General features: G+C 46.7%; 1 protein-coding gene across 7 annotated transcripts in view; it reads left to right on the forward strand.

Moving 5' to 3' along the window:
* ST3GAL2 (ST3 beta-galactoside alpha-2,3-sialyltransferase 2) overlaps nucleotides 1–19,306 on the forward strand; it is a 76,437-nt gene that overhangs the window by 48,481 nt on the left and 8,650 nt on the right. For 4 of the 7 annotated variants that reach the window (XR_009517534.1, XR_009517533.1, XR_009517537.1 and 1 more), the window contains exons 4-8: nucleotides 2,282–2,461; nucleotides 4,050–4,095; nucleotides 4,386–4,505; nucleotides 5,360–6,306; nucleotides 19,081–19,273. Coding sequence is in view for 2 of the 7 variants with exons in the window: in XM_059999614.1 (XP_059855597.1) it covers nucleotides 2,282–2,461; nucleotides 4,050–4,095; nucleotides 4,386–4,505; nucleotides 5,360–5,533 (520 nt within the window). In the remaining 5 variants the exon portion in view is untranslated. Of the gene's footprint in view, nucleotides 1–2,281; nucleotides 2,462–4,049; nucleotides 4,096–4,385; nucleotides 4,506–5,359; nucleotides 7,723–19,080; nucleotides 19,274–19,306 lie in introns of those variants that run through there. The other 3 variants (XM_059999614.1, XM_059999613.1, XR_009517535.1) reach the window with 2 other exon arrangements.

The raw sequence follows: 19,306 nt of genomic DNA on the forward strand, positions 1-19,306 counted from the left end.
CCTGTTCGGGGGCCAGAGCACAGTTGGTGCTGTAGGAAAGAGTCTAGGCTTCTGCTTGAAGCAGGCTGGAACTGAAATGGCTGAGAATACAGACTCACTCTCTAGTTCCAAATCAGGCCACTCCTGGTTTCCCAGCCCAAAGTACCCTCCAGTCCCTCAAGGGAAGGGAACCAGAGAGGCATGAGGTACAGCACAGCGACCAGTGGGGGGGGGAGGGGGGAGGGGCAGGCATCCTGGACACACTGTCACCACATCATGCCATCAATGGGAGATGGGCAGGAGGGAGCCAGTAGGGGAACCCCTGTGACACAGGGCCCAGCTAGGGGGTGCTGGCCACTCTATGGACAGGGAACGTTCAAATGAGTGTAAAAAAGCTGGGAGAGTGTGTGGAGGAGACTTTGCTCCCTCTCTCCCAGATCCCTGTGTCCCCAGTGGAAGCCCAGGTTACAGTCACACGCCTAGATGGTATGATTCTGAATTGTGATCCACACAAGATAGGAATGTTCTCACAATGCGTCACAACAGAAAAGGCCAACAGGTTTTTGTTTAAAGCTGGATCACTTGTTTTTAAGATGCTCACCAAAAAAAGGGAGCTTTGATCCTGTGTTTTGCACCACTTGAAAGGAGTTAGAAGTTGTGTGTCACAGCCTGGGGGATGGGCAGGGGGGAGATTGCTCTGGGGTTCCAGGTTCTTCTAAGACAGCAGAGGAGAGACAGCCCTACATTGCACGTCAGCCCGGGACAGCTGAAGGTGGGCTCTGTCAGAACGTGGGCATCCCTCTTGGCCTTGGAGTGGAAAGGGAGACAAGAACTTAAAGTGCAGGGACAGGGTGGCTGGGACGGGCAGAATTGAGCCATCTGCCCAGGGGCCGAAGGGGTGCTTCAGCTTCTTGTCTTGGTTCCATGTCTTCTAGGGAAGAGGACAGAACAGCCAGGTGAGCTGTAAGCTGTGAAAGGCTGTCTTTTCTTTTTAAAAAAAAAAAAATTATTAAAGTAATATGTGGGGCTTCCCTGGTGGCGCAGTGGTTGAGAGTCCACCTGCCGATGCAGGGGACACAGGTTCGTGCCCCGGTCCGGGAAGATCCCACATGCCGCAGAGTGGCTGGGCCCATGAGCCATGGCCACTGAGCCTGCGTGTCCGGAGCCTGTGGCCTGCAACGGGAGAGGCCACAACAGTGAGAGACCTGCGTACCGCAAAAAAAAAGTAATATGTCCTTGTTATTGGGGAAAAAAAAACCAGAAATGTATGCACTAAAAAGTGAATTATCCAGGACTTCCCTGGTGGCACAGTGGTTAAGAATCCGCCTGCCCATGCAGGGGATACGGGTTCGAGCCCTAGTCTGGGAAGATCCCACATGCCACGGAGCAACTAAACCCGTGAGCCACAACTTCTGAGCCTGTGCTCTAGAGCCCATGAGCCACAACTACTGAGCCCACGTGCCACAACTACTGAAGCCCACGCACCTAGAGCCCGTGCTCCACAACAAGAGAAGCCACCGCAGTGAGAAGCCAGCACACCGCAGCAAAGAGTAGCCCCCGCTCACCGCAACTAGAGAAAGCCTGCACGCAGCAACAAAGACCCAATGCAGCTAAAAATAAAACACAGTTTTTTAATAAAAGTGAATTATCTCATTCCCTAAGAGTAACCATTGTTAAAACTTTAATACTCTTCCAGATTTTTTTCTATTCTTATACAAAAGTTAGTTTTTATTCTTCCTCCCTTCCCTCCTTACTTCATTGCTTCCTTTCTTCCTTCCCTTCTCTCTCTCTCTGCCCCCTCCTTCTATCCTTTCTTTTTTTTTTCTTTCACAAAAAATAGAATCACACTATCTAATTTTCAGTTTTCCTTTTCTGTGTTGTAATTTCCTCTGACTGCACAGGTATTCAAAAGATATGTGTTAAAAGGAAAGAAGTGAGATTCCTCACGCCACTTGGTTTTTTTCACTCAATAGCTCTTGGACGTATTTCTTACCAGCACAGGTAAATCTACTTTGTTCATTCTGGTGACTACATGCTATCCTCTTACATGAATGTACCAAAATGTATTAACCAGTTCTCTATTGTTTGATTGGTTTTCCTTTTCACTATTGTAAATAATACTGCAGTGAATATCCTTTGCACACTTACGCAACCATTTTTATAGGATAAATTTTAAGAATGGAATTGCTGGATAAGTGCATACCTATTTACATGTTTGATGGCCAGCAACAAACTGTCCTCTAAAACTCTTGTACCAGTTTCCACAGTGGTGTCTTCTCACACCACCCTCTTGTCCCTGCAGGATGAATCAGGCGCCAACCGTGGGCTTTGAGCAGGATGTCGGCAGCCGAACCACCCACCATTTCATGTACCCCGAGAGTGCCAAGAACCTGCCCGCCAACGTCAGCTTCGTGCTGGTGCCCTTCAAAGCCCTGGACCTACTGTGGATCGCCAGTGCCCTGTCCACGGGGCAGATCCGATTGTGAGCTCCTCTGCTGGCTGGAAGTGGGATATGGGTGACAGGCCCACCTTGGGAGGAGTTGTCCAGGGAACGGATCTTAGAATTCCTTTAATTGAATATTTTGGCCAAGAGGGGCAGGTGAGGAGAGAAACAGTGGTAGGGAGGGCCCAAAACGGTGGTTAGCTGAGGCCACAGCTTGTTTTGGGTCACTCCCTGCATGGTGGCAGCCAGCACACTGGTGGTAGTAAGGTGGAGAAGGACACTTTTCCAGGTCTCCTTTCTAGGAGGTAGCTCCTACTGTGGGAGCTCTGCCTTCTGAGAACTTTCTTTGGAGGCAGTTGCCCAATCACAGCTGGGAACCTCAGGAAATTCAATTCACCAAGTAGTTTTTTTTTAACAGCTTTATTGAGATATAATTCACATACCATACAATTCACACATTGAAAATGTACAGTTCAGGGGCTTTTAGTATGTCTACAGAGTTGTGTAACCATCACCACAATTAATTTTAGAATACATGCATGTTCTAAAGATGAAGATAACCTGAAGATACTCCTGTACCCCTTGGCCATCTCCCCCACTCCCTCCACCCCTCCTCCCTCCCAGCCCTAGGCAACCACTAATCTACTCTCTGTCTCACCAAGGTTTGTGTGTGTGTGTAAAAATGTATGCGTGTAACAAAATATACTATTTTAACCACACAGTTCATTAGCATTAAGTATATTCACATGGCTGCGCAAACCTTACCACAGCCCATCTCCAGAACTTTTTCATCATCTCAAATGAAAACTCTGTACCCACTAAACAGTAACTCCTCATTCCCCCCTCCCGCCAGCCTCTGATAACCACTATTCTTTCTGTTTCTGATTTGACTATTCTAGGTACTTCATACAAGTGGAATCATATAGTGTTTGTCCTTTTGCGTCTGGCTTATTTCAGTAGCATAATGTTTTCAGGGTTCATTCACGTTGTAGCCTGTCAGGATTTCATCCCTTTTAAAGGCTGCATAGTATTCTAGTGTATGGATATACCAGATTTGTTTATCCATTCGTCTGTCAATGGACAACTGGATTGTTGCCACCTTTTGCCTGTTGTCACCACGTATTTTTTAAACACGGAAGTATAAGTTACAGTTTTCTGACTTTATCTTACATTTGGGAATCACAAGGGCTAAAATAAGTGCTGTAGAGTTTAAGTCCCATGAATACTCAGAAATGGGAGTGTAGGTTACAGGCACCATGGCTGACTAATAGGGAAGGAGGGATTTGTGCCAAATATGAGGAGAGTAGCAAGAGGGCTATTGTGGGCAGAGGTAAGAGCACAAACATGGTGGGTGTGAGATGATCACAGCAGAGCCTTGTGGGAAGAAAAGTTGGGGCTGGGTTATGGAAGGCCCCAGTGCTTGTCTAAAACATCCTTATTTCATCTTGAAGGACATAGGGAGCCACTGAAGGTTTCTGAGCGAGGAACTGCAGTGATGTGCTATGGGACAGCAGTCTGGAAGCAGGGGAGCCTGTCGTGAGGCTGTCATCACTTGGGCCTCAGTGGGAGAAAAGGCATCCCTGGGTCCATGGAGCCACTTCAGTGTTATTTTTCTTTCTGCTTTCAGCACCTATGCCCCAGTGAAGTCCTTCCTTCGAGTGGACAAAGAAAAGGTAAGTTTCCTCCTCCCCCTTCTTCATCCCCACCCCAGAGGAAACAGTGCAGACCTGACTTGTGCTGTGCCTGGTCTTGTGGTTCAGATACCCCCCAAACCCTTCTAGAACCTTCAGAGTGCCCATCTGCTGGTATGCCTGACCCCACACAGAGGCTGCAGGAACCAGAGAACCCTGATGAACAGGTCCACTGGCAAGCATGGAGGAACTGGCAGAAGCTGCTCAGAGCCTGGCCTGAGCCTCCAGGCCCCCAGAAGCCCTCACGTGCTCATTACACCTTCTCCTCTCAGGTCCAGATCTACAACCCAGCCTTCTTCAAGTACATCCACGACAGGTGGACAGAGCATCACGGGCGGTACCCTTCCACGGGGATGCTGGTACTCTTCTTTGCTCTGCATGTGTGTGATGAGGTGGGTAGTTGATAAAATAGCGGGACCCATAGATGAGAGGGAGTCCGCCCTTGTTGGGGCTTAGCAGTGCCTCAAGAGGAATGTGTTTTTGCAGGAAGAAACAAAGTGGCTTTCAGTCCCCCAATTTCTAGGTTGTAAGGTATAGATCTGCATTTCCCAGACTTAACTACTTTCATGATTTTACCAAATCTGAAATCATTTCATTGAAACGTTAAATTTATTTAAAAAGGAAATTGAATACTACTACCATAATTGATATTACTTGCCATAAACAATAAGCATAAACGTAAATGGAATGGAAATGACGTAGTTAAGTAGTTAAGTTTCAGCAGGATGGTGTCTCCCACAGCTGTGGGCCCCAGGCCTACTCTGTGTTAAAAATGGAGGTTAGTCATTCAAGGAGCCCATCTCTCTAGCAGGGGGAGCTACTGTGCCATACACGGTAGTGCTCATGCCCAGCACACCCACTTTTGCCAGTAAACTCTTCAGTGTATAGTACTGGGTACTTGACCAGCTTTCAATAAAAGTACTCCATTAAAAAAAAAAAAAAAATTAGCAAGGGTTGGAGAGCTGTCACAGACTAGCCCCAAACTGAGGTGTCCTTGATGTAATCAGAGGGTGGTTGGAAGGAGAACCGGAAGGGAGCAGAAGTCTCCCTCTGGGACTGTGTCCTTAGCGTCAGGGCTGGGTGTCCCCGGTCTAACTGCGCGCTGTAAATTGATGAGCTGCCGGCCTCTAGCTGGGGTCGGCTCGTCGCGGCTCCCCTCTCCTCCCGCACCACGACCCGAGGCTCTTCCGCGCCCTCTGCTCCCTGGTCCCCGACTTGGGGTGACTCGCGCCGCCCTCCCCCGCAGGTGAACGTGTACGGGTTCGGGGCCGACAGCCGGGGCAACTGGCACCACTACTGGGAGAATAACCGGTACGCGGGCGAGTTCCGGAAGACAGGCGTGCATGACGCCGACTTCGAGGCCCACATCATCGACATGCTGGCCAAGGCCAGCAAGATCGAGGTCTACCGAGGGAACTGAGCCCGACCCAGCCGTGACTCTTCCGGCCCTACCGCGAAGCGCCGGCAAGCGCTCCAGCCGGGACTCAGAGTCAGCCTGGGGGTGGTGGCCTAAGCGCGGGCGCGGCGCTCTATTGGGCGTCAGCAGGCAATCGGGAGCGACGCCGCCGCAGTCTGGACCAATCATGCTTCAGTCTAGCGAGCGCCGGCTATCCTCCGCCAATCACGAGACTCTGGGCGCTGGCCGGGCCTAGCATCAATCAGCGCTGGCGACGGCCGGAGCCTCTGTTTCTCACAGCCAATCATGCGACTCAAGGAGAACTTCCGGCGCTGGGGCCCGTCTCCTCCAATCAATGGCCTTCGGAGGCGGGCCGGCGGCCGATCAATCCCCACTCCCGTATGCTTTTGGGTAGGATTTTATCGATTTTTCACGCTCTCAAAGGAGCAGAAGTTTGTTCCGGCCCCGAGAAGTACTTTCCTCAGGCTCGGGCGGAGGCGGCTCAGTCGCCGGCCGGCCTGACCCCGCAGGGGGCGCGGAGGAGGAAATGGTGGGGAAGGTGAGGGACAGTAGCGGCCCGGCCTCCCCTTCCCGGTGGTCCCTCGTGGCGGAGGGGCGTTCGCGGAGGCTTTCGGGAGGTCGGCGGGTGGTCAGGTGGTTTCCAAGGAGCGCGTTTTTCCCCAGGGGAAAAGTTAGAGCCCTCCCAAACCGCTCTGGACTTCCGAGAGAACTAGACCTCACATTTCCTTTATCGGTCAGGCGCAGATGGGTGAGTGCAAACCCACCAAAGAAATGCGGTGAGAATCCAGAGGGTACGGGGGTCCCCTCCTCCTGCCTCCTCCCCTCCCACCTTTGGCCACCCTATGGAATGGCCTTTCTGACCATGGCATTTAGTGTCTCACCAGAAAACTAGAATTGTTTTCACGTCTTGCTGGGGGCGGAATTCGCCTAGGGCTTAACTCTGGAACACAGGTGAAAGAATAGGGCAGGAAACAAGGAAGCCCCGTCACATCAGATGTAAGGTACACTTACGTGTACTCTCTGCCCCTGTTGTTCGCCCACAACCTTTTTTAAGTGTCTCTCCCTAGGTCCTGGGCCTCCTCCCCAGCCTACTTGTTGCTCTGGGAAAAAAAAAAAAAAATCAAAACTTGCCCTGTGATTGGGGCACTGCTGCTCCCCGCCCTTCCCCCTTTGTCTGGCTCTAGGGAAAGGGAGCAACACGTAGGAAAGAAGGCTGGAGATGCTTTGGGCTCATGATTTAGCTAACCTGAAGTTACTAGGGGTGGCTGACCAACAGATTCTTTGCAAATAGTAAGCTGGCCATGCAAATAGCTGGGGAGGAGTAGACTTGCCCCCTGCATGCCTCCTCCCCTGCCGACACATCCCTTCCCCCTTGCTCACCTGCTGCCTTTTCCCTCTAACCCACTATCCATTTCCAGCTCTAGGAGGGCTGCGAAGCTAACAACCAGAGGTTACAGCTGGACGCTACTTGCATGACTGAACCCAGCTTAAGTCCCTAGAGGAAGCTGCTGAGGGTGTTCTCACCTTTCAAGGTTGGGGAAGTGTAGGAGGCGTGAAAGGGCTTCTGTGAAGCTTCCAAACCACTAAAAGGATCCCCCTTCCCAACAGTGACGAACACAAAAACCACCCTTTTTTCTTGGTGAGTTGATACCACCTGGTAGCCTCCTGGCCATTGGTGTAGTTCCTGCAGCTGGCTGGGGGAACAGTAGCCAGCAGGGGAGTGTATTAGAGGGTTAGGGCAGGGCAGTGGGCACCCCTAAAAGTTAATATATTGAGAACTTAGATTGAGTCTGTCCTTTCCCAGTTCCAGAAGTAGGAGGAGTAAAGAATGTTTGTGGGTTAGGGGAGCCTTTAGTGGAACGCCTCTCTCACCACCTCCTGTTGTCATTTTAGAGAGTCAAGGTACCAGTTATTCTTGCCAGTCTCATCTCAGTGCTTCCTGAAGAGGCTCTTTTGAGTGTTTAAAAGATGAAAAAACAATGCAATATGCCAAACAGTATTGAGCAGAATAATTTATTTCTTTTCTGTTCCTTTTTCTTCTTTTGTTTGGATTTTGTTTTGTTTAAAACATTAATAAATCCCCATTCTGGAAGAGGTAGGTCCCAGCATCCGGCCCAGATCTTTTCTACAACAATTATTTAAACAAATGTTGTTTTATTTTCTTCCCTTTTTCTCTGAATTAAAAAGAGCAAAGAAACTATATAGTCGTTTGTTTGTTCTGAAATGTGTTTGCTGGTGAAAAGAAGGTGTATCTGTCAGTGGGAAGTTGTGACCACGTAATGGCTAAGAGTGTTGTGGGTGGATGTGAAGAGTGGAGAGCACGACTCCCACCCTTTCCTTATACGTGAGGCTTCCCAACCCCCAACTGCCAGCTATGCCTTCTGGGAGGGTGGCCTTCACCACTGTCCTTCAGGGCCCCTGAGTCGATCAGCAGGGTAGACACTGTCCGCTGCAAGGCGCCAGCACAACATGCAGATCCAGCAGGCACCAGGATGGGGCTTTTCTCCCCTCCTTTTCCAGGTTCTGTGGAACTTCCCATGATGCCATAGGTGTGGGTTGGCAGGGAATTGGCAGAATGGTAGGAGCTGGTGCGGTAACTGCCTGTGCTGTTAACTGGGCTGTCTGGACCCACTCAAGCCTACCTCCATCATGCAACGGAATGCCACTGAATGTACAATTTTATAGTCTGGTGGATCAGATAATGTGGGCCTCAACGATGGATCTCTCTTAGAGTCTGTAGTCACTTGGTGTCCTGCAATCCAGTTTCTGTCAATGCTCAAGAGCAAGCCCAGAGTTGCTTTTCAAATGGAGAATACTTTTTGGTGGAGGAGGGCATAGGTCTTTTTCTAAAACCCTAGGACTCTGGGCTGTAATTCTCTTATTTGGAGTTGCCATAGGCTCCATATGACATCTCTCTTTGCCACAGACACTCTCCAATAGCATTTGGTTGGCTGAGTGATAAGGTCCAGCGTCCGGATGACGTACACATAGCCTGGGCCTCCGAGAATTGTTTCTTATCTGGGCCCCAGTCTTACGGGTTGTGGGTCACCACACTTTGTGGGACCAGCACTCCAGATGTTGTACCTGTTACCTCCAGAATCAGGAGTCTCACCAAATCATGTGTCTTTTTTTTAATGTTGGCCAAGGACTGTGTTGTTTTGATTCAGCAAAGATATCACATCTAGAACCACAGGTTAGCATTGCCACTTGTTTACCTTTGCAATAAACTACTATCATTCTCCATGATTCAGATGGTGAGTGAATGAAACGAGGAAGAAGTCACCCACCCTTCCATAACTCAGTTTGGATGGCAGCACCAATCTCTGCAAATCCTGCTGGAATGTGGTATTGAGTTTGACTTACCATGTTGGAGATAGTTCCAGGGACTTCTATTAGGCCTATCCCATCATAATCACCTTCCCTCCACGGGTCTGGTTGCCAATATGGTGATTTTGCCAGGTAGTAAATATCTCTCTTTCCTTTTGGAACTAAGGAAATTACCTTAAAATGGGTCTGTGGTCTCATTGGACCCACCATTAAATGGACTTGGACCAGAGCTCCATCTATCATTAGCCATAGTAAGCTCCAACTCTCATAATAAGGTGGACTGCATTGGCATTTGGGTCTCAGAGCCAGTGTCTGATAACTCCTGATGGTCTGGGTATTTCCCTTTCCCCAGTGCACTGTCACTCCAGGAAATAGGTTCCTCGGGAAAAGCTTGGGGGAAGAGCCACACTACATACCTGCTACATCAGAGAATAGTTCCTCAAAGGACCCTGAGATCGCCTTGAAAAAGGCTCCAGGTGTGTGACCTGATTAGGTCTGGGAACTGGGTAAAAAGCCAAAAATTCCCATCATTGTGACTCAGGTTTCTTCTCGGCACTCCTAGAATGTTCCTTCCCATACACATCAAGCAGTACCTTAGAGGGCTGCCCAGCATCTGTTTTACTTCTGGGGACCTTAATGGTCGATTAACTGTTGTCCCAAATGCTTATAGGTCAGAACTCTAATTGACAAACTGGGTTGTTGTGGTAAATGTGCCTCCCTGTGTCACGTAGGGAGGCACGGCTTTCTCGTCTTTGTCAGGCTGAGATCCATTCTTTTCTGACCCTCACATAACAGCCACCAGAATTCTTTAAAGATGGTGCCCCAATCACTACTACATTAAAAAAAAAATTATTGAAGTATAGTTGATTTACAATATTGTGTTAATTTCTGCTATACAGCAAAGTGCTTCAGTTATATATTCTTTTTTTTTAATTAATTTTTTTTTTTTTGGCTGCTTTTGGGTCTTTGTTGCTGTGCGTGGGCTTTCTGTAGTTGCAGTGAGCGAGGGCTACTCTTCATTGCAGTGCGCGGGCTTCTTGTTGCGGAGCGTGGGCTCTAGGCATGTGGGCTCAGTAGTTGTGGCACACGGGCTTAGTTGCTCCGCGGCATGTGGGATCTTCCCAGACCAGGGCTCGAACCTGTGTCCCCTGCATTGGCAGGTGGATTCTCAACCACTACGCCACCAGGGAAGCCCTACATATATATTCTTGTTCGTATTCTTTTCCATTACGATTTATCACAGGATATTGAATATAGTTCCCTGTACTATACAGTAGGACCTTGTTGTTTATCCATTCTATACATATAATAGTTTGTATCTGCTAATCCCAAACTCCCAATCCTTCCTTTCTCCCACCCACCTCCTCCCTGGCAACCACAAGTCTGTTCTCTACATCTATGAGTCTGTTTCTGTTTTGTAGATATGTTCATTTGTGTCACATTGTAGATTCCACATATAAGTGATATCATACAGTATATGTCTTGTTCTTTCTGATTTACTTAACTTACTGTGATAATCTCTAGTTGCATCCATGTTGCTGTAAATGGCGTTATTTCATTCTTTTGCATGGCTAAGTAATATTCCACTGTATAGATGTACCACATCTTCTTTATCCATTCATCTGTCGATGGACATTTAGGTTGTTTCCAGGTCTTGGCTATTGTAAATAGTGCTGCTCTGAAGCATAGGGGTACATGACTAATACATTTTTTTTTAAAAGACATTGTTTTGAAATTATGGGTTTTTTTAATTTTTGTTTTTTGGCTGCATTGGGTCTTCGTTGCCGCGCGCGGGCTTTCTCTAGTTGTGGCAAGTGGGCGCTACTCTTCGTTGCAGTGCACAGCCTTCTCGTTGCAGTGGCTTCTTGTTGCAGAGCATGGGCTCTAGAGCGTGCGGGCTTCAGTAGTTGCGACATGTGGGCTCAGTAGTTGCAGCATGCGGGCTCTAGATTGCAGGCTCAGTAGTTGTGGCTCACGGGCTCTAGAGCACAGGCTTAGTAGTTGTGACGCACGGGCTTAGTTGGTCCACCACATGTGGGATCTTCCCGGACCAGGGATTAAACCCGTGTACCCTGCATTGGCAGGTGGATTCTTAACCACTGAGCCACCAGGGAAGTCCCGACTAATACATTTTTTTAATATAAATTTATTTATTTATCTTTGGCTGTGTTGGATCTTTGCTGCTGCACACGGTTTCTCTCCAGTTGCTGTGAGTGGAGGCAACTCTTCGTTGCAGTGCGTGGGCTTCTCATTGCGGTGGCTTCTCATTGTGGAGCATGGGCTCTTGGCGTGCAGGCTTCAGTAGTTGCAGCACGCGGGCTCAGTAGTTGTGGCTCACGGGCTCTAGAGCACAGGCTCAGTAGTTGTAGCGCACGGGCTTAGTTGCTCCGCAGCATGTGGGATCTTCCCGGACCAGGTATTGAACCCGTGTCCCCTGCACTGGCAGGTGGATTCTCAACCACTGCGCTACCAGGGAAGCCCCCCAACTAATACATTTTTTGTTTGTTTGTTTTGTTTTGTGGTACACGGGCCTCTCACTGTTGTGGCCTCTCCCGTTGCGGACCACAGGCTCCGGACGCGCAGGCCCAGCGGCCATGGCTCACGGGCCCAGCAACTCCGCGGCATGCGGGAATCCTCCCGGACCGGGGCACAAACCCGTGTCCCCTGCACCGGCAGGCGGACTCTCAACCACTGTGCCACCAGGGAAGCCCGACTAATACATTTTTAAATTAATTTTTAAAAACTATTTTTGGGGGCTTCCCTGGTGGCGCAGTGGTTGAGAGTCCGCCTGCCGGTGCAGGGGACACGGGTTTGTGCCCCGGTCCAGGAAGATCCCATATGCTGCGGAGTTGCTGGGCCCGTGAGCCATGGCCGCTGGGCCTGCGCGTCCGGAGCCTGTGGTCCGCAACGGGAGAGGCCACAACAGTGAGAGGCCCGTGTACTGCAAAAAAAAAAACAAAAACAAAACTATTTTTGTTGTGGGATATAATGCATAAACAGAAAAGAGCATAAGAATAAATGTACAAAAATATATAGCTTCATGAATTATTATTTTTTAAAAGCTCCATAATGGACATTTATTTCATAAAGCAAAGATGGAATACTATATAATACATATAGATTATAGATTATAAATAGATAGAATTATATAATTCCTGTGGTAAAGGAAAAGCAATTTCCACTGCCATTTGGATATCAAAATGGACTGAAGAAAAAAGAGGTAATTGAACATGTTATATGGAAGAACTGGAAAAGCTATAATTTTATTTTTCCAGCTTTATTGAGGTACAATTGACATAGAAAGTTATATATGTATGTAAGGTATACTCATAGTGATTTTATGTGTGTGTATATTGCAAAATGATTACCACAATAAGATTAGTTAACACATCACATCATATAGTTAAAATATTTGTGTGTGTGATGAGAACTTTCAAAATCTACTTTCTTAGCAACTTTCAAACATACAGTAAAATATTGTTAACTATAATTACCATGCTGTACATTACATCCCCAGAGCTTATTTATCTTGTAACTAGAAGTTTATACCTTTGGACCACCTTAACCCGTTCCCCCACCCTGGCAAGCACCAATCGCTCTCTGTTTCTGTGAATTTAGTTGTTTTAGGTTCCATGTAAAAGTGAGACCATACAGTATTTGTCTTTCTCCATCTGACTTATTTCAGTTAGCATAATGCCCTCAATGTCCATCCATGTTGTTGCAAAAGGCAGGATTTCCTTTTTTATGGCTGAATAATATTCCATTGTGTATATATGCATGACATTTTCTTTATTCATTCATCTGTTGATGGACATTTAGATTATTTCCATGTCTTGGCTATTGTAAATAATGCTGCAGTGAACATGGGGGTGCAGATGTCTCTTCAAGACAGTGATTTTATTCTTTTGGATGTGTACCCAGAAGTGGAATTGTTGGATCATATGGTAGTTCTGTATGCACATGCAAAAGAATGAAACTGGACCCATATCTCACACCACTCAAAAAAATTAACTCCAAATGGATTAGACTTAAATGTAAAACCTGAAACCAAAATATATAAAGAACTCACATAACTCAATAGCAAAAAACCCAATCTGATTAAAAAATGGGCAGATATGAATAGACATTTCTCCAATGAAGACATACAGATGGTCAGCAGGTACATGAAAAGATATGCAACATCATTAATCATCAGGGAAATGCAAATCAAAGCCATAATGAGATATCACCACACTCCTGTTAGAGCAGCTGTTATCAGAAAGACAAGAGATAACAAGCGCTGGTGAAGATGTGGAACAAAGGGAACCCTTGTGCCCTGTTGGGGGAAATTGAAATTGATGCAGCCACTATGAAAAACAGTATGGCGGTTCCTTAATGAATTATTTTAAGATGAACATTCATGTAGCCACCACTCGGGTTGTGCAAGCACCCCAGAGGCCTCTCTGTTCCATCTTCCTTGCCAAGCACAGCCCCCTTCCTTCCCCTGAAGGTGACCACCGCCCTGACATTCCATATTCACTTGAGTATTTCTGGATACTCAATTCTCTTTCATTAGTCTGATTACCTAGACCCAAGTCCGCATGGAAATTTGGTTTATAATAGAGATGGCCTCTCAAATCACTTAGGAAAAGATGGATATTTAAATAAATTTTATTGGGATAACTAGATAACCATCTGGAAAAAGATAAAATTAGATCCATAGCCTAAACCATTCACCAAAATGCCAAGTGAATCAGAGCTAAATGTTAAAAATAAAACCCTAAAAGTAGTAGTTCTTTGATATATTCAAACAGAATATTATCAGCTTTGTAGCTGGTTTTTGGACTGGAATTTTTTTCATGCTCTATATAGTTCCCTGTATTACTAAAAATTGGAGCTTTTTCATTCATTTTTCTGTGTGTTCCAAACATTTTGTTAAATTCCCTCTTCCAATGTAACTGCTTCCATTTTATTTGTCCATGTGAGTTTATACCTTTTTCTTTCCTTCCCGATAAATTCAGTGAACTCTTGGAAAGGAAAATTAGGTAAGTGTGGTGTTTAATCACATACTAGCAGACACCTTTTTCTTCGTCTGTTTTCCTCTGTCTCCACAGAGCTGATTTCTTGTGGTTGTTTATTTAACCCCTCTCTGTCATGATGGAGGCTTTTTAAATAATTGGGAATTGGAAATTTTTCTCTCCTCTGTATTAAGTGGATCAAGAAGCTGCTTGGGAATTTTGTGTACCTAGATGGAGCATATCTATGATCTGGATTGACCTTAGGGTGACTGGACAGGGAACCAGCCGTTCCAAGGCAGGGAGGGTGGTCAGGATAAGCTAGGTTGTGCTACAGTAACAAACACCCTTCAAACCCGCAGGGGCTTAAAACAACAAAGTTTGTTTCTCACTCAAGCCACTTTTCCATCACGGGCTGTGCTCATCATGGTCACTCAGGGACCCAGACAGAAAGGAGTGCCGTCTGTGGTGGATCTGTTGTTTCAGGGCCAGGAAAAGAGTGTCTGGTGAGCCACAGGCTGGCTCTGAATGCTTCAGTCAAGAAGTTCACATTTCCTTGATGTCAAAGAAGTCCCATGTCCATGCCTCAGTCTAGCAGGGATGTGTGTTCCTCTGGGAGAGGCACCGTGTTTGAGTGAGCAGTAATACAGTCTGAACACAGACGGCTCTTTGGAGAGAAACATTACGATTTATGGCGAGACCAGGGGTGGTGGATACACATTTGGCTGGCACTCTGGCTGGATGCTAGAGGAAGGGCAGGAAGCGATTAAATATTTTACCCATCAGAGGAGTGAACGGCTGAGGGCTGCCATTCAGCAGGCGAGGAACTGCTGCCTGTTACATATCTGGCAAAATAGGAAAACATTCCTGGCTTGGTGAGGGGAAGGGTGAAATCCTGAAACCCTTTAAAAAATCAAATTATTCCTTTCTGAGTGAATTAGGAATCAATGCTCCTTCTCACTACCCTTCCAGAAAAATCACAGCTTCTGCGGTGAGTTTGTCTGTGTGACAACTAACGCACAAAAATGCAAGATGGCCCCTCCCCTTACACTTGCCGAACTGTGGGTATCAGGACCAGCCTGCTCCCCGAGAATATAGAAACAACACCTTTCATCTAACAACTGTTTCTGCTGAGAATAATACAGGCTCTTTCTGGCAACATGGCTTCTCTCCAGGGAGAAGGCTTGGTGAAGTAGAAAGAACATATGGTGTCTGCATTCAGAAGGATCTGAGTTCAATCCTTCTTTTGCTATGAGGTAACTTTGCCTTTTCTTTCTATACACTTAAAACTGTTCTAAAAAAATCAATTCTATTAAAAAAAAAAAACCCACTCTTTTCAGTGCAAAGACTCAAGGGAAAGTGTCCAGAAGAGCCAACCAATCAGGAACATCCAGTTTAGAACTTATGGGAGCAAGAAATAGTTTTATTGTAAATGTAATCATTTCGCTTTCTCTTTCTCTACTGAAATTCGGTTGTGTTCTTATTTTTGTCCTTAAAATGAGAGTATAATTAGGATGTAAAATCTAGGATTCCCATTTACTGAGTTTATTTCAATGACTTTCTCATTTCTAAAATTTCTAATCTACCAGTGGTATGCTGGTAAACTGCCTCTGAAAACAAACTAAAACCCCTGATTTATATAGTGTTGCTGATTTCTGTGGTATAAATATTCCCAGCACAGCCAGTTTCAATCTGCCAGTGATTTACCAGCCAGCTTGTGTGAGTTTCAGCACACCACTGCTCTTGTCCAAATTTACTTCAGAGTTTCTTGCTCTTTTCAGTGAAATGTAATCATTTCACTTTCTCTTTGAGCATCCAAACATACTGTAAGCCTCTTATGAGGCCATTCCATAAAATAAATTTTATCTGGGGTGAATTTGGTACCTTTTTTTTGAAGTATAGTTGATTTACAATATTAGTTTCAGGTGTACAACACAGTGATTCAATGTTTTTATAGATCATGCTCCATTTAAAGTTATTAAAAAATAATGGCTGTATTTCCCTGTGCTGTACAATATATCCTGGCTGCTTATTTATGTTATACTTAGTATTTGTATCTCTTAATCCCATACCCCTATCTTGCCCCTCCCCACCTTCCCTCTATTGTTTGCATCTTTCTTTGCATTCAATTTCTTCTCTCCCCACAATCCACAGGTGGGTTTGCTTTTTTAAAAAAATTTATTTATTTATTTTTGGCTGCATTGGGTCTTCGTTGCTGCGTGCGGGCTTTCTCTAGTTGCAGCGAGGGGGATGCTACTCTTGGTTGCGGTGAGCAGGTTTCTCATTGCGGTGGCTTCTCTTGTTGCAGAACACAGGCTCTAGGCGCGCAGGCTCAGTAGTTGTGGCTCGCGGGCTCTAGACCACAGGCTCGGTCACGGGCTTAGTTGCTCCGCGGTATGTGGGATCCTCCCAGACCAGGGCTCGAACCCGTGTACCCTGCCTTGGCAGGCGGATTCTTAACCACCGGGCCACCAGGGAAGCCCCACAGGTGGATTTAGCAATTGGCTCCATCCAGCTCCCCGCCCCTCTCGCCCTTATTCTAGAGCCAGGTGCGCTGATTCAGTGAGATCAGAGGATATCAGACCAGGCAGGCAGTTGACAGGATGGTGTGGCTTACCGGTTGCAGCGGGGATCCGCATCCTCCTGTCTCCTTTCTGGGCCTGCGTCTTGATGAAAGTCTCTGTCCAACTGGCGTGCAGGCGAAGCTCCAATCCAGCGCCCTCCAAGCGGCGAGGCTGCCTTGAGTTCTGGTCTTGTGTGCAGCGCTTCGCTTCCCAGCCCCTCTGCTGAGCGGGACCTAACAGCCTGCAGCTGCTCGGTCCCCGGACGGGAGCCCAGCAAGCTTTGGCTTCAGCCCTGCTCGCAGCTTTGCATGTTTCCCCATTACTGGTCCACAGAAGTATTCATCTCGTTTTTCGGGTCAGGCGGTGTTTTGTTTTCTAGTTTTACCTTTTCTGTAACACTGTTGTGTTTTGGGGTCAAAGCGGGTGTCACTTATCTGGAATGCTGGCACTGCACACGACCTCCTCTCCCTCTTTGCCTGTCTCCCTTCCAAGTACCCTGAGCACTGCTTCCTCTCTACCCCACCTCGCCTTGTCCCCGGCCTTTCTGGAAACTTGTTCCAATTCTCGCTCCCACTTTTCTTCCCAGAACCCCTTCCCGCATCAGTGGCTTGCATGCGCCCCTGAGACACCTGCAGTCACCGTAGCTGCTGCATCCCCAGGACACTCAGTCTCACTTTCTCTCACACGTGATCCCAGCTGGACCCTGTCGCTCAGTCTCGGCTCCAGCCCAAACACCCACTCACCCGGAGGTAACCGCCTGTAATCGCTCACAGCAAATCAGGCAGGCAAAACGACACTTCAAAACCTACAAAAACATGAGTAAATAATTTATAATACTGGGCTTCCCTTGTGGCGCAGTGGTTGAGAGTCCGCCTGCCGATCCAGGGGACACGGGTTCGTGCCCCGGTCTAGGAAGATCCCACATGCCGCGGAGCGGCTGGGCCCATGAGTCATGGCCGCTGGGCCTGCGCGTTCGGAGCCTGTGCTCCGCGGCGGGAGAGGCCACAGCAGTGAGAGGCCCGTGTACCGCAAAAAAATATATATATAAATAAATAAAAATAAAAAGTAATAATAATAATAATTTATAATACTGAGATGAGGAAAGGTTTTCTAGCCATGACATGAAATCCAGATTTCTTAATAATGAAGTCTGAGCAATATTAAATTTTTTGTTTTTGTTTAACATCTTTATTGGAGTATAATTGCTTTACAATGGTTAGTTTCTGCTGTATAACAAAGTGAATCAGCTATACATATGCATATATCCCCATATCTCCTCCCTCTTGCGTCTCCCTCCCACCCTCCCTATCCCACTCCTCTAGGTGGTCACATAGCACCTGAGCTGAGCTGATCTCCCTGAGCTATGCGGCTGCTTCCCACTAGCTGTTTTACATTTGGTAATGTATGTATGTCCATGCCACTCTCTCATTTCGTCCCAGCTTACCCTTCTCCCTCCCCGTGTCCTCAAGTCCATTCTCTACGTCTGCGTCTTTATTCCTGTCCTGCCCCTAGGTTCTTCAGAATCAATTTTTTTTGGTTTAGATTCCATATATATGTGTTAGCATACGGTATTTGTTTTTCTTTTTCTGACTTCACTCAGTATGACAGACTCTAGGTCCATCCACCTCACTGCAAATAACTCAATTTCGTTTCTTTTTATGGCAGAGTAATATTCCATTGTATATATGTGCCACATCTTCTTTATCCATTCATCTGTCGATGGACACTTAGGTTGCTTTTGTGTCCTGCCTATTGTAAATAGTGCTGCAGTGAACATTGTGGTACATGACTCTTTGAATTATGGTTTTCTCCGGGCATATGCCCAATAATGCGATTGCTGGGTCGTATGGTAGTTCTTTTTTTTAGTTTTTTTAAGGAACCGCCATACTGTTCTCCATAGTGGCTGTATCAGTTTACATTCCCACCAACAGTGCAAGAAGGTTCCCTTTTCTCCACACCCTCTCCAGCATTTATTGTTTTTTGGTTTTTTTTTCGGTACGTGGGCCTCTCACTGTTGTGGCCTCTCCCGTTGCGGACCACAGGCTCCGGACGCACAGGCTCAGCAGCCATGGCTCACGGGCCCAGCCGCTCCACGGCATGTGGGATCTTCCCAGACAGGGGCACGAACCCGTGTCCCCTGCATCGGCAGGCGGACTCTCAACCACTGTGTCAGCAGGGAAGCCCTAACGTTTATTGTTTATAGACTTTTTAATGATGGCCATTCTGACTAATATTAAACTTTTGTGCAGTATTAAGAAAAAATGATTTTGTAAAGACAAACAAAAAGGAAAACGTCCACCACTCAAGACAGTCTAATTTCCCTAAAATAGAAAGGTGGCTAAAATTCAATGAAGACTAACAAGCCAGTAGCAAAATGGTGAGATAGGAATGGGCAACACACCAAAACAGAAAAGTCAAATACCAATAAACTGAAAATTTGCCAAACATCACTAAATTAAAAAAAATGAAGCAGTTATATAATCTATTTTTACTACTCAGACTGGCAGTTTTAAAAATTGATAATAGAGGGAGTTGGTAAGCACATAATAGGTATCTTTGTTATCACTGCAATAACATAAATTGGTAAAAACTTTTCGGCAGGCTATATTAACAATGTGTTAAAATGTTAAGGGTCCCCACTCTGACCCAACAACTCTACTTCCAGGTATACATCCTGAGTGAGTCTCAGCTGGGCTCAGAGAGGAGCGGGACTGGTATTTTCACCGTGGGCAGCAACACAGTGGAAGCCCCCATGTGCCTATCACTAGGAGCCATGATGTAATGCTGGGGCAGCTACACGCTGGAATGATGCTTGTTGAGAGTGAGGCACATCCCTGGCACATGTCCAAGATACACGGGTAAGTGAAAAGGCAGGTCGCACAACAGCGTGA

This window comes from Delphinus delphis, chromosome 20 (genome assembly GCF_949987515.2).
Source record: "Delphinus delphis chromosome 20, mDelDel1.2, whole genome shotgun sequence".
In the NCBI taxonomy this organism is placed as follows: Eukaryota; Metazoa; Chordata; class Mammalia; order Artiodactyla; family Delphinidae; genus Delphinus; species Delphinus delphis.